General features: G+C 48.5%; 3 protein-coding genes across 4 annotated transcripts; 2 read left to right on the top strand and 1 right to left on the bottom strand.

The window, feature by feature from the left end:
- Positions 1 to 147: 147 nt before the first annotated feature.
- LOC311329582 (zinc-binding protein A33-like) lies at positions 148 to 2,791 on the top strand (the record flags this gene model as incomplete). The annotated part of the gene is made up of 5 exons (XM_084461457.1): positions 148 to 165; positions 368 to 463; positions 1,104 to 1,356; positions 1,694 to 1,864; positions 1,993 to 2,791. 5 exons carry the CDS (start codon positions 148 to 150, stop codon positions 2,562 to 2,564), a joined length of 1,110 nt encoding a protein of 369 aa, XP_084317583.1. The 3' UTR covers positions 2,565 to 2,791.
- An 891-nt stretch (positions 2,792 to 3,682) lies between these two features.
- Positions 3,683 to 8,102, top strand: LOC311324824 (hyaluronan-binding protein 2). Of its 2 annotated transcripts, none has more exons than XM_084457419.1 (13): positions 3,683 to 3,840; positions 4,194 to 4,260; positions 4,400 to 4,486; positions 4,714 to 4,824; positions 5,115 to 5,231; positions 5,379 to 5,489; positions 5,587 to 5,758; positions 5,867 to 5,964; positions 6,052 to 6,358; positions 6,506 to 6,648; positions 6,787 to 6,927; positions 7,450 to 7,595; positions 7,810 to 8,102. In XM_084457419.1, exons 1-13 carry the CDS (start codon positions 3,781 to 3,783, stop codon positions 7,969 to 7,971), a joined length of 1,722 nt encoding a protein of 573 aa, XP_084313545.1. In that variant the 5' UTR covers positions 3,683 to 3,780; the 3' UTR covers positions 7,972 to 8,102. The 2 variants fall into 2 exon arrangements, with proteins under 2 accessions (XP_084313545.1, XP_084313544.1); XM_084457418.1 differs by having other exon boundaries at positions 3,684 to 3,840; positions 6,049 to 6,358.
- Positions 8,103 to 8,242: 140 nt separating this feature from the next.
- Positions 8,243 to 10,698, bottom strand: LOC311329581 (E3 ubiquitin-protein ligase TRIM50-like; the record flags this gene model as incomplete). Its single annotated transcript, XM_084461456.1, has 5 exons — positions 8,243 to 8,978; positions 9,088 to 9,249; positions 9,516 to 9,699; positions 9,893 to 9,988; positions 10,102 to 10,698. The coding sequence occupies 5 exons, from the start codon at positions 10,696 to 10,698 to the stop codon at positions 8,395 to 8,397; spliced, it is 1,623 nt and encodes a 540-aa protein (XP_084317582.1). The 3' UTR covers positions 8,243 to 8,394.
- Between the last annotated feature and the right edge of the window lie 3,224 nt (positions 10,699 to 13,922).

Genomic DNA, 13,922 nt, shown 5'->3' with positions numbered 1-13,922 from the left:
TTACCTCAGCTGACCTATAAACAGAGTAAGAGAGGAACAGGCAGGCACACGGCGGCAAGACCCTTATGTTGCTCCTTCCAGTGGAGATTACATTACTATATTCACCAAGCTCTTCCTCTACCGTGCTGTAACTGCCCATCTGTAGAGATGAAGACCCAGGATCAGGTGTGTGTGTGTGTGTGTGTGTGTGTGTGTGTGTGTGTGTGTGTGTGTGTGTGTGTGTGTGTGTGTGTGTGTGTGGACAGGCTACTGTGTGTCAGCTGCTGTACCTCTAGTGAGAGAATGTTCTAGAACCCATCATGTACAGTATCTCTTTCTGCCTCCTGTTTGAACATTTGTCTGGATTCTGGAACCCTCCTTTTCACAGGAGCTGCTGCTGAAGCACCAGGAGTGTCTGAAGAGGCAGAGAGAGACGGTGAAGTACAGACTGAAGAAACTCACCGCCAGGCAAGGGGAAATCACTGTAAGTAGAAGTAGAAGGGCCTGGGAACCAGCCTGCGTAAAACAGATTTGTTTATGCACAGCTATTATGGAGATGATGATGAGGACATGCTAAGAGCAGTGGTGTAGTGGAGGGTATACAGTATTATATGTTCTTTATCCATGGACCCACGGTATTCTTTAAACACCACTAATGGTAAAAACATTTCTGTAACAGTATACCCACTTCTTTAGTCAGAGTATACCCACTTCTTTAGTCAGAGTATACCCACTTCTTTAGTCAGAGTATACCCACTTCTTTAGTCAGAATATACATACTTCTTTAGTCAGAATATACCCACTTCTTTAGTCAGAGTATACCCCCTTCTTTAGTCAGAATATACCCACTTCTTTAGTCAGAGTATACCCACTTCCTTAGTCAGAGTATACCCACTTCTTAAGTCAGAGTATACCCACTTCTTTAGTCAGAATATACATACTTCTTTAGTCAGAATATACCCACTTCTTTAGTCAGAGTATACCCACTTCTTTAGTCAGAGTATACCCACTTCTGTAGTTACCATTACACCCCTGTGTAAGAGGTTTTCTATCGTAGCTCATGACATCACAAAGCTATTACATTATCAGTCCAGCCTGCATTTTCTGTGACGCTATAATACCAGAAAAAGTCATCGGACATGAGGGCCAACATCAGGAGGAAATACGAGGAGATGCAGAGGGTCCTGGAGGAAGACCTGAGGATGACACTGACCCAGCTGGAGATGGAGGAGCGGGCTGCAGTCCAGGCCCTGGACCACCTGATAGAGAAGAACTGTGCCGTGATCCAGGAGATCGAGGTGGAGCTGAGCAGTCTCACCTCGGAGCTGGCAGACAAGGAGTTCCAGCCTGGCACAATGGCGGTGGGGCTCTTCTTCAGTGTACCACTGTCTAGCATCATGGATGAATGAATGAATGAATGCCACCTTAAATGCCAGCTCAGAGGGAATCTCACACATAAGTAACTTTTATTATCTTAATTATGAATGCTTTCTGGATACAACTAGAATATCATATGTGCTGTTGTACTAACGCATTCTTTTTTTTGTCCTCCGTTTCACCATGTCAACATTTCACATCTAATCCCGTCCTTAAGGACACAGAGATTGGGGGGAGGTATGTAGTCTAGCAACTCGTTCACCCACTTACAGCACCCACTGATGCTTTACATGCCTCATTACAAACAGTACCGTTTAGCAGGGTGATGGTCAGATAGGTTCTCTGTGCTGTCCGCTCTGCTGCAGGGTGATGGAGGTTCTGGGCGGGACGGACCCTAGCGCGGTCAACCTGGACGAGCCCAAGGCGGAGCAGATCCTCAGTCTCACCAACAACATGCTGCTACTCATACGCTCCCAGATTCCCATCACCAAGAGATTCATCAAGAGCTGTGAGTTCTCAGATTAGATTAGAGATTATACTTCACCTCAGTTCATTTTGTAGCATCCCTGAAATATCGCTGTGGAAAATGTATCGTCTGACCTACTTGAAGGTATTGTCTTGTATGTGTGTGTTCAGACTCCAGTGAGGTGTGCCTGGACCCAGACACGGCCCACCCCAAGCTGGTCATCTCCCCCCGGGGCGACAGCGCCACCTACACTGACACCTGGCAGGATCTGTCCGAGCACCCCGGGCGCTTCGACACCACACTCAACGTGATCAGCCTGCAGGGCTTCACCTCGGGGCGCCACTACTGGGAGGTGGACGTGACTGGGAAGACCTACTGGGAGCTGGGCCTCACCTACCCAACCATACCCCGCAAGGGGCGCGCCGAGGACTGCTGGCTGGGCCGGGGGAGCGAGTCCTGGTGCGTGGAGTTCTTCGACGGGGAGTACACAGCTTGGCACGCCGGGGTGCCCCACCAGCTGCCTGTCACGAAACGTTTCGGTCACATCGGGATCCTGTGCAGTTTCCCGGCGGGGCTGGTGTCGTTCCTGGGGGCGGACAGCATGACCCCTCTGTTCTCCTTCTGCGCAGGCAGGTTCACGGACCGGCTCCACCTGGCCATGTGCCCCGGGCACGACCACAACGGAACAAACGCCAAACCCATCGTGATCTGTAACACCCCCCCGCCTGCTAGCGCTCTCTGACCTGTTGCTCCAGAGCGTGGGGTTGTCTGGCACCAGTGTGAGTAACTCAGTGACTATAGGGGCCCCAGCCTGGATGGGGTCCAGAAAAGTCTAGTTCCTAGTCATAGCAGAGCGGTAATAACGTTAGTGAGCAGCGATTGATTTGCCTTCTTTCCGTTACAAGGAGGCGAGCCAGGGCTCATTATCCCATCTTGGGATTAAACTTCCCCCAAAGTGGAATTAATGTGACTCCCTTCTCATCTTGATGTGTGAGTTCAGAGCTAGTGCTAGCAAAGTGTGAAATATTTGGGATATGTTAGTTGGGCAGGAGTGGTGCTGTACACTGCGCCATTGAAACATACCTACTGAAAATAACAGCAAAACAGGGATTACCAGATATGTTGTTTTTTATCAGCACGGATTACATATACATACCGTAGACAGCTAGCGCTCAGAACACCAGCTAAACCTGCACCTCCATGCAGCTCTGCTCACATTGCTGAATTGTTTGTTCTGGGCAATGGCATCACGAGCAACAGAAAAGGTCATGTCTTCCTTTTTATAGGATGATTAATTCATAATCAGAGACAGACTAGAGAGAGGACAGTGCTTGGTCTGTGGTAGGAAATGCGATTAGAACTCTATTCGATTTTAAAAATGTAATGGGGGGGCAGAACCATCAACTCACTGTTGCCAGCAATCCTCCTCTGTATTTACATTCACTTGCCACTGATCAATTTTAAAGGGCCCAGTAGAATATACTGTATGGGGGTCCAAAATTCCTGGCAAGGCCCCATCTTAGAATGTTCCCACAGATGATCTTGTAGTGAGAAAACAGGTGCCTTTTTTAGCAAGCAAGTTTGGCCTAGCATGCACCAGACATTTAGATCCAAAGTCTGCATTCAAACAAACATCTGTCTCTCTTTGGAAACATGATCTCTGAACCCCAAACATGAGGCGAATAATGTGTTATTTACAGTAATGTTTCTTAAACAATGTGTTTTAGCGAGCTCTGCGTTGACTGTTCCTCCAGTGTCCCAGAGACTCTATATATTATGGTTGCTGGTTATTAATTAAATGTTCTGCCTTTTTTGTGTGATCATTGCAAGAAAGTAAATAATTCTGGAGTGGCCAAGGCCCCCTGTTCACTCAGACAAAGGTTAGTGTACCCAGGCAGACTCCAGGAGAGGGATCGAAACGCAGCTCACCCCCAGCCGACTACCGTCTCACTGCCACCATGAAAACTCTGCTGCTCATGCTTGGTCTCTTCCTACTGGTGCTCATCCTGCCAGTTCAAGTATGTTACTGTTACTGTATCTCTTTAGCCTGGAGACATGCCAGGGACATTGACGTTAAAGGGTCATCGACTTTTAAAATGATAGAAAATCTTTAACAGATGCCCATCAAATGACTTTCCTAGAAATGGTGGAACTTTTCTCGTGTCCAATTTCTGTGAATGTGTTTGATATTTATTTTGCTGTGTTAGATACTGTAGATAGTTGTTGTAAATATCCTACCTGTTTGTATAGGCTACTGTAGCATTACAGTTTGTTAATCCGTAATGTGAATCTGTACTTGTGTTGTTTTCAATGAAGTGCCTATAGTAGATATTAACATAACTGACTGTAAAGATATATTTTATTTGATCAGTTGGAAAAAAAAGACAAAAAGAAATATAAGAAAGATGGCGATGGAAGACATGAGAACATAGAAGAAGGTAGGTGTGTATTACCCTATATTAACATGCATCAGACAATGTTCCAATTCAGTATCACGTTTTAATCAAAAACACAATAATGGTGCTCGTGAGTTCTATGCCGTGTAATACAACATGTAATGGTGCACATGTGTTCTAGACCCATACTTTCAGACTGAAGATGACACAAGCGAAGATGACACAATTCTTGATTCTGAATGGCTTTATAAACTTCAAGATCCGGATGGTGAGAGATGAAAAACAAATTGAATGTGAAATAAATCATATTATCGGGCAAAGTACTTCCAAAAGTATTTTCAAAACAATCAGGGTCATGTATTGATATTGTTGTAAAATACAGTGGGATATGACAGTGTTTCAGCTTTGACCAAAGGTTTTGATATTGGATGATAGTATACAGACATGAAGGTCAACAGGATGTAACAGACATGGGGTGCTATTTCCTCCTCCTAGGTCAGTGCGTCCCGAACCCCTGCTTCAACAACGGTGTGTGTAAGGAGAAGGGCAGCAGGAGATATAAATGTGACTGCCCCAAGCCCTTTGAGGGCAAGAGGTGCCAGAAAGGTTTGGACACTATTTTTACTTTATATTCCATATCCATTGGATTGATTTAGGATCTTTCAGATACTTGTTTTACTGGCTCTTGTGCAAAGTGGTCCATATTTGAGGGAGAAAAGTCATAGGTGGACATCTATCTATCTGTCTGTCTGTCTGTCTGTCTGTCTGTCTGTCTGTCTGTCTGTCTGTCTGTCTTTCTGTCTTTCTGTCTGTATGTCTATCTATCTAAGAGATGGAATGTGAGAAAGAGATGGAATGTGAGAAATAAACCTGCCTTCCCCCCCCCCCTTTTTCAGGACCTAAAGTTTGTAAGCGGGGTATCTGTGGTTTTGGTGAGTGTGTGTTGACCTCCACGCCCCCCTTTTATGCGTGCAAGTGCAAGGAGTCCTACCTGCCCCCCGACTGTCAAACATGTAAGAACCTTTCCTCTGGAATCTGAGGGGAACAGTCAGGTGTGCAGTCACATCCCACATAGAGAAGAGTCGATTGTGGTGCTGTTGTGGTGCTGTAGTTAATATTCTTCCGTTTGTAATTGATCTGGAAGTATGTCCCTCCCACAGTTTCATTGTGCCAGCCAAACCCTTGCCAGAATAGAGGCATTTGTGTAAAAGATGGAATGGACTTTGACTGCATCTGTCCAGAAGGCTTCAGAGGACGTTTCTGTCAAGTTGGTAAATACTGCACTGTCACGCCTCTTCAGGCAGCCATTTTGGATCTAATCTTCTTTCACTCATGCCTGGTTCTGACTGAGCGAGTTGTCACCACCAGGCCCAGGTGACTGTTACGAAGGTAACGGGGAGTCCTATCGTGGTACGGTGTGTGAGACAGACGATGAGGACGAGTGTCTCCACTGGAACTCTCATTTCATCCTGGACAGAGGAATCGATCCTTTCAATGACTATGACAATGACGATGGACTGGGCCATCATAACTCCTGCAGGTCAGACATGAACACACAAACACACACAAACACAAAATGCATTGGTGAATAGCTAGTGGTTATTAACTATATAATAACTACTGTAGTGGTATGTTTACTGTGATCCAGGAACCCAGATGGCGACAAGGAGCCGTGGTGCTTCATAAGGCGAGGCCTGAGGCTGCGATGGGACTTCTGCGACGTCAGGAAGTGTACTTCGCCCACAGGTCAGCCTTACGTACCGCTGACAGCCTCCTGGACGGGCGGAATTCACCCGACAGCACTAACCGCATTCCCATTTACCTTCCCAGCAGTCCCTCCTGGTCCAGGCCCCCGGCCGACGGAAGCTGAGCCCGAGCCCACCCCTCCCAGACCCCAGCCCACAACAGCGAAGCCCCTGCCTGTAACCACTCCCAGCCCTAAGCCGTTCTTCGCCTGTGGGAATCCCGAGCCCAGGCGGTCTATCTTCCGTATCTACGGGGGTCTGAAGTCCATCCCCGGGTCCCAGCCGTGGCAGCTGTCCCTGCAGGTCCGACCCGCGGGCTCTACCAAGTCCTACAGACACATCTGCGGAGCGGTCCTCATCGACAGCTGCTGGGCCCTGACGGCCGGACACTGCATGTGAGCAGAACCACTACATAACCCCGTCCCCCACTAAAGAGCAACCCTAGTATGAACTGGCCACTGACAATAATATAGAGTTCACACACGGCGCACAATAGTAGATTGAGGTGCTCCCTAGCCTGCGCTGTTTCTGTTTGTCAACAGTGATAAGAAGAACTCGATGCAGGTCGTGGCCGGCGGTCTGACGCTGGACGCTTCGGAGCCCATGGAGCAGACCATCGAGGTGGAGAAGGCCACCGTGCACGAAAGCTACAGGGTGACGACGTCGGCCGTTTACAACGACATAGGTGATTTGCAGTACACACCCCGACTCCGATTCAAAGTTCCGTTTGCGATTCCTTCAACACCCTCGAGGGCTCCATCACTGTATCAGCTGTGACATAGCAGCTGGTAACATTATGGGATGTTTTTCCTCTGACCCAAAGCCTTGCTGAAGCTGAAACCCCAAGCCCCAGATGGCAGCTGTGCCATTGAGACCCAGCTGGTGAAGGCGGCCTGTCTGCCTGCTGCCCAGCCGGCCGATGGGAAGGAGTGCACCATCTCTGGATGGGGCGCCACTGAGGAGTGTAAGAGTCGGCTCCACTGTCCACTCTACTCCCGTGTGCTGGTGCCCATAACCCCAGTGTTTCATATCATTACATTAACAGTAATTTAGCAGATTTAGCTTTTATCCAAAGTGACCTACCATAATTGCATTTAAGGTAGGTGTACTACTACTCACCAGAACACACAAGTGCATCTCCTTTCTAAACAAGTGACTAAGAGCATGATCTGGTGCAAGTGCAAGAGTAGAAAACGAAAAATGCGATAGGTGCTTAAGAGGGAGGATCCTGGTAATACTTCAAGTACTGTATGTGCTTTGTACTGTACATATGTGTGTAACACCTTTGCAACTGCTTCGTAACTTTCTCAAGCTCTCACTCCAGTTCTCTTTCTGGAAAAGTTTGTTTTTGCCACAGCATCAGTCGTTGTTGTTCAGCGCTAGTGCTCCATACCAGTGTAGTTTTGACATTCCAGGCTCTTTAGTATGAACACAACCGTTTCTTCTCACCCTTTCTCTTCTTCTCACCCTAACACCCCCCTCACAGCGGAACACGGCTCCAACCACCTGCTGGATGCCCAGGTGTTGCTGATCAGCCAGACGAGCTGTACGGATGGCACCGTCTACGGCAGAATCCTGGACAACACCATGTTCTGTGCCGGCCACCTACGGGGGGGCGTGGACTCTTGTCAGGTCAGCAGGGGAGGATAAAACCACAGAAAGACTTCATCTAAATTCCTAATTTCTCTTGTATGGGGGGCAGAGGAGGGTGGTGTGCCAATACTAAAACAACCCTGTTCTCTCTCAAAGATGAATATTCGCTTAAGGTCAGTCATTTAATGGTAAAAACAAAACAAAGGATTTAGGTTTCCTGGTGTTTCTAACGGTGTTTTTGTGTGCCACACAGGGGGACTCTGGAGGACCTCTGACGTGTAAGAACCAAGGCACTCACGCCATCTACGGCCTGGTGAGCTGGGGCGACAGCTGTGCCATGGCCAACAAGCCCGGGGTCTACACCCGCGTCATCAACTTCCTGGACTGGATCCAGTCTAAGAAGCGGGCGGCCTAGCGGGCCAGAGCTAGTGCACGGCGGCCCGACTGGAGCGCTGCTGTGCAGTCATGATTTATTATAAAGCTGCATTCTATTCTAATTAAAGCTGTATTGTAGGTAAAGACTTTCTAATTAAACAGTCATGCACCTCCCTGTGTAGATGGAGATTCATGTCCCAGTTCATGATTTTGAGAATAGTTATGAAGGAAACAATTAACATGTTTGAAACCCATTGGTTAGATGTACATTATGGCATGGAACAGTGTACAGCACAACACAGAATTGGTTTAATAAACATACTGTCTTGAAGGAGGAAAGAGCAGTGACAACTACAATTCTACCTTCCGGTGATCAAAAAACAACTTCCGATTCATCAGAGCGAAGATTGAGAGTCTGGTCCTATGACTGGCTGTGACGGCCCCACAGCCCCTCCCCCTGCACTCACTGACCTACAGTATCAGGGGGATCTCTGAGGCAGAACAGGGTGAGAGGCTGTCTGTTCAGGTCGTTCACATTGATACAAGGGTTGAACATAGGATAGAGGGGCCCCTGGCAGGGCACGGTGAAAGAGTGCAGCAGCGTCAGTGTGTCCGCGTCATAGAACAACAGCTCCCCCTTCTGGAGGTCTACCAGCATACCCAGCTTTCTGACTCTCCTTCCCCCAATGGACAGCAACGTCTCCTGGGAGTCATGGCAGGCCAGGTACTGCCCATCCCCGTGGTAGACGCACCAGGACGCCTCCAGGCTGGTGATCCCCTGAGTCACTGTCTGGGAAACCCCTCTGGAGCTAGTTGGCCTACTGGTGGCTCCAATCATCCAGTAAGGTTTCTCCTGGACCAGGACTTCCCAATAGTGTCTGCCAGTGCTGAAGGACTCCCGGGCCAGGATGCTGTACTGGGAGTCGAAGCGTTCTGAGCCGGACCCTCTTCCAGTGGGCTGCCTCCTCCAGCACACCTGCAGGCTGTCCTGGGACACCTCCAGCTGGGGGTGAGCTGTCTCAGGGTCCAGGGTCAGGCTTCTGAGAACTGTAGACAATACAAACACTTTAGACACACAGGGAATATGCACCTGGACGTGATAGCCAATAAAAAGCGTTATTTGTGACACTGCGGTAGATGAAAGCTCTGCACTGACACGACCACATCCGGGGGAAGTGTTGAGATAAACCCTGAGACAGGTCATCTACAAACGTCTCTACAGTTCTCATCCTCTCCGGGGTACAGATCTCTCTCTCCACCTCCCCAATGGCTGGCAGGTCCAGCGGTTTCCTGTAGGCAACGAGGGGACAGTTTAGGACTGGGTCAATTGATCGGTTCATACAGCAATATTGATCGGTGACACGGAATCAATGGATTACACTCACCCAAGCCTTTGCTCTGTCACTTGCTGTAAAAGACATCACACCGCGTTATTAAAAGTAGCAATCAGAATCCGTTTAATAGCTGCTGTATGTAAGCGGCATCATGCCCAATCGCAATCAATCGTCGACTCTGTCATAGAACTTGAATAAACCTGTAGGAATTTCAAGTGGTTTGTTTCTTGGCCGAGGGACTTGCAGGTGCCTCTGAGATGGTCTATCTTTTGGAGATGTCCCTCCATCCGTTCCCGCTGGGACTCCAGCCATTCTAAGAGGTACTTCTCCTCCGAGTCCACTATCTTCATCATCAGCCGCTCGTCATCCTCAATGAGGTCACGGATCCGGCTGTATTTCTGGGAGACTCTATCCCTGAAGGCTGCAGCAGACTCCTGTAAGAATGGAACACGCAAGAGAAATTATGCTTTTGTTATAGATTCTGCCATTCACACACTCACGCACACGTGCACACACACACACACACACAAGTGTTCTGCCATCATGCGACTGGCCGTGAGATGGAGTCGGACAAGGGGTGAGACCTTGTCGAGAATGCTGCCTCATCGTGTGTTTGCAGTACTGTACCATTGCCTGGGTGTGAAGAGACTCCAAGTCCTTAATGGCGTGCTCTGCTGCACTTCTCCTCTGCAGCAGATGGCTCATGTTGCTTTCCAAAGTCTTCTGCAGATAGAGATACGACAGCCATATAAAACATGGCCATGGACATAGTTGGGACAGGTAAATGGAATGGAACAGAAAGGACAGAACGCTCTGTATCTTTGCACGCGCCTCACCTCGAGCTCCGAGCAGGCGTCCTGCAGCTGGACAGCCTGGTGGCTCTTGTGCGAGCCCACCAGCACACAGAGGGAGCACACGGGAGCCTGGTCCTCCACACAGAAGAGCTTCAGCTCCTGGCGGTGCTCCCTGCACTTCAGGGAGAGGGGGTCCTCGGTCACCTCCACCACCGTGTGCTCCCGCAGCGCCGCCCTCTGCTGGTGGAGCCGGACGTGAGCCGGGCACAGTGAGGCGTCACAGGTGAGGCAGGTCCTGATGGCCGCGGCCGTCGCCTGTATGCAGTGGTCGCAGGCGACGGCGGATGCGGAGGAGGTCGTCCCAGCGGCATGCATGGCCCCTGGTCCTGCTCCTGCGGAGGTCCTGGTGATGAAGTCCAGCACCTCAGCCCGGAGACCGGGGTTCACCTCCAACGTCAGGTCTGAAGGGAGGAGAATCTGACACTCTGGACAAAAGAAGGGGCCTTCCTCGGACACGTCTGCGTTCCACACCGCCCGTATGCACGTGAGGCAGAAATTGTGCCCACATGGGAGCATCGCCGGATCCGTGAAGAGGTCCTGGCAGATCGGACATTTCAGTGTGCGCTCAACAGACCCCATACCCCTGGCTTGCACCGGTTATATGCTGCTACAGTATATGCCAGTCTGAGGTGTGTTGCCCTGACCTACACAATGAATATTTTATAGATCCCTTTTAGCAAGCACGAACCACTCACGTGGCAGTGTATCACATTGCTAAAGATTTGCTCTCCTACTATTACAAGCAGTGCAGTAAGTAGGCTGTGTATTGACTCTAGGTGAAGGGGCCCAGTTGGTTGGTTGAAGGTGGAGCTTGCAGGTTGGGGTCACAATTCCCACCAGGACCAATCGTTCAATAAAATAATAAAAGCAATCACCATCAGCCAGTACAGATGAAACCCATGTTTAGGGCTTGCCCAGGGCAGGATTCGAGCCCACGGACTCCCGCTTGTGAGGCGGACCAGTTGTGCCAATAGGGATGTCTCTCTGGGAGGGACAGTTAGTACTCCTTTGAGTGAGTGAGTTTAACCAACCACTTGCTACTGTACCACTGCTGGGACTCAAGAGGACACTCAATCACTCGGTTACACAGACACCAGCATGTAAAGCGTGCTGCCTACCAGGCACGATCATATGGGTCAATCAATACTCTGACAAATAGAAACACAAAGTCCTGCCAACTGGGGATGGATCAAGAAAGGTCTCAAGGACCCAAATGAGGCTTTTCTCCATTTTTAATTAGTGGGGCTGACTAAATGACAGATTGTGTCCCTTAAATATGGGAGGGAATTGATTCAGGAGGGTGAAAGGAATAGAAAGAATTAACAATATTGGTACACTCATCCACGTTGGTGTTTACCTATAGCCTCCGCTCATATCAAGTGGAAGAGAACATACTGCTGTTTCTGGATCCTCAATTAGGTAGGTACAGTATAGGTACTTTATTGATCAGAGAATATTTGCACTGTTACAACAGCCACAATCAAGGGACATCAAAGAGGTTTAAGAAACAAAGTACAATAGATGCAAGAATACATATAATATACAATACAGAAATGAAAATATAGCCTACATATGAACTGTACAATCTTAACAAAAAATAAATAACAGGAACGGGAGGGGGCGTCTTTAATCGGCCACACAGTGACACACACATTACACACAGTGAGCGGTGACATAGCACTCAACACACACACACATGCAACCTTTGGGGGCCGCCGGCGGAAATTGTTCCCAGCATTTCTCACATTCCAAGCTGTCCTCCAGGGGCAGCCAGGAGCAGTGGGCAGCTGTCGTTCATGGCGCCCAGGGACCAAGTCCAAGTGCTCGGTCCAAGTCCTCGTCAAGCCTGTTCTTCTGCATGTTTTTACCTCCGCCCCAGGGGCAAAGCCCCGCAGGGCAGAAGGTAATGTTTTCACACCTGTCTGTCTGTCTGTGTGTGTGTCTGTAGGCGGACAGGATTAAACAAAAACTACCGGCCCGATATGCATGAAACTCGGTGGAGGGGTGCAGCATGGGTCAAGGAACTCACCATTACATTTTGACCATGATTCATTCATAGGTGGCTCTAAAGTACCCATATTACTGTAACTTCAGTGTAGTGGGGGATTTAGGTTTAGTTTCCTCATAGGTTTCAGGTTCTTGGCGCCACTTGCAATACCTAGCTTGGCCACTACGCCAAAAACGGTCTGTTCCTGGCCATGGGGGCTTGCTTCATGCGCCACTGAGCAACTTTCATTGGATTGCATCTGTGCATCCAGCGGATGGAAGATGATGCTGCAGCAGTATTATTATTTAAATCTGCAATATTTGAATTTCGCCTTGCGGCTAACGAGACTACTGGTTGCAGTGTAGAGAGCAACAAACAAGCTGCTAAAGCTATTGCTGATTATGGTGTTTTGTGCACACAATACCACTTAGTGCGTTGTTATCAACTTGTTTGCTAACAAAGGCTAGAGCTACCAGTTAGCTGTTGATAACGAGATCAGCTGTTGCAACTGGAACGCTCACCTCGGGAGTGACTGTTGCCAGTTCCCACACGCACCTCCCGAGACTAATGGAATGCACCATAACGTTATATTTCTCATTCGTATGGATAGTTGAAGCGATGCATTCTGTAGGCTACCTCAATAGACTCAGCTTAATTACCATGTTTAATGCTTTATGTGTTAGTGTGAAGTGTGATGATTTCTGTACAGCCAAGATTGAACCCAGCATGGGCAAGTGAGCGTAAAGATACTGCCAAGCAACACAGTGACACCTGTTATATAGTGTCTCAACTTGCAATTAAACGATAATGTAAACTTCAAGCATTCAAAGTAAACTGCAGACACTTTCAGGTGGATGAAAATAAAGTATCTGCACATTAAAATGATTGACTATAGACTATAGATTTAACATGTCATTGGCTGTATAACTCCCATCTCAAATGCACTTCTTGTAAACTACTGTCTGCAGACTCTGAACCAGCCCACTCCTCCCTCCACTACTGCTCTGCTTGGCTGTTAATGAATGTGAATGGGAAGTCTTCTCAAAACTAGCAACGATTTGGAAATTGGAGAGGAAAGATGTCAAGCAGAAAGAGGAAACTACAGGTGGTGCTACAGTAACCAATTCAAAAAGCCAGTAGGAGAGCACAGAACATGAGAGGTGGTGGTGGGAGGTTGGAGGAAAGGTAGAGGGGGGGGGGGACGTGGAAGGTGGAGAGCAGTTGAGGGGGGGGGGGGACAGGGGCGGAGGTCTGCACGCCCCTCTAGTTCATTTTGGGTTCTTCTTTGGGAGAAAACCCTTGGGAACACAGGGAGAACATGCAAACTCCGGGACACAAGCTTTCTTCTTCTTCTTGCTGTGAGGCGACAGTACTACAGCAGGTACTGCGCCACCGTACCGCACGCAAGAGATTTTGGGGTTCAGTGTCTTGCTCAAGGACACTTCGGCACACTCTCGAACCAAGGGGCTTGCAATCCCCCAGCCGGCCACTCTACCTCCTGAGCTACATGCCAACGAGTCCGATGTACAATATACAAGAAATGCAAATATACACATTACTAACTATTAGATATATACTGTACATATATAAACAATGCTACAGACATGACAAGTGTTATATAGTATAGATTTCTAGGGATACATAGGTCGAGCAAAATATGTTCTGAACCTTCAATTAGTAAGGCTGGCTAACCTTCAAATTATTTGATGTGAGTTTGGAGGTCAAAGTTCTCTTATTCTAGGCACATAAACAGGGCTGGAATTGGTTAAGAACATCCCGTTTTTGCTAGTGGTGTGAGAGGGATTATAAATGTGTG

Source organism: Borostomias antarcticus (assembly GCF_949987555.1).
Source record: "Borostomias antarcticus genome assembly, chromosome: 2".
NCBI classification, from domain to species: Eukaryota; Metazoa; Chordata; class Actinopteri; order Stomiiformes; family Stomiidae; genus Borostomias; species Borostomias antarcticus.
Note: the sequence above shows the minus strand (reverse complement) of the source record. Positions and strands in the feature narration are given on the sequence as shown.

Coding starts and splice junctions, on each gene's coding strand:
- LOC311324824 (XM_084457418.1), top strand. CDS start 3,781: ATGAAAACTCTGCTGCTCATGCTTGGTCTCTTCCTACTGGTGCTCATC. Junction 6,928..7,449: donor ATGGGGCGCCACTGAGGAGT/GTAAGAGTCGGC, acceptor CCCCCCTCACAG/CGGAACACGGCTCCAACCAC. Junction 7,596..7,809: donor GGGGCGTGGACTCTTGTCAG/GTCAGCAGGGGA, acceptor TGTGCCACACAG/GGGGACTCTGGAGGACCTCT.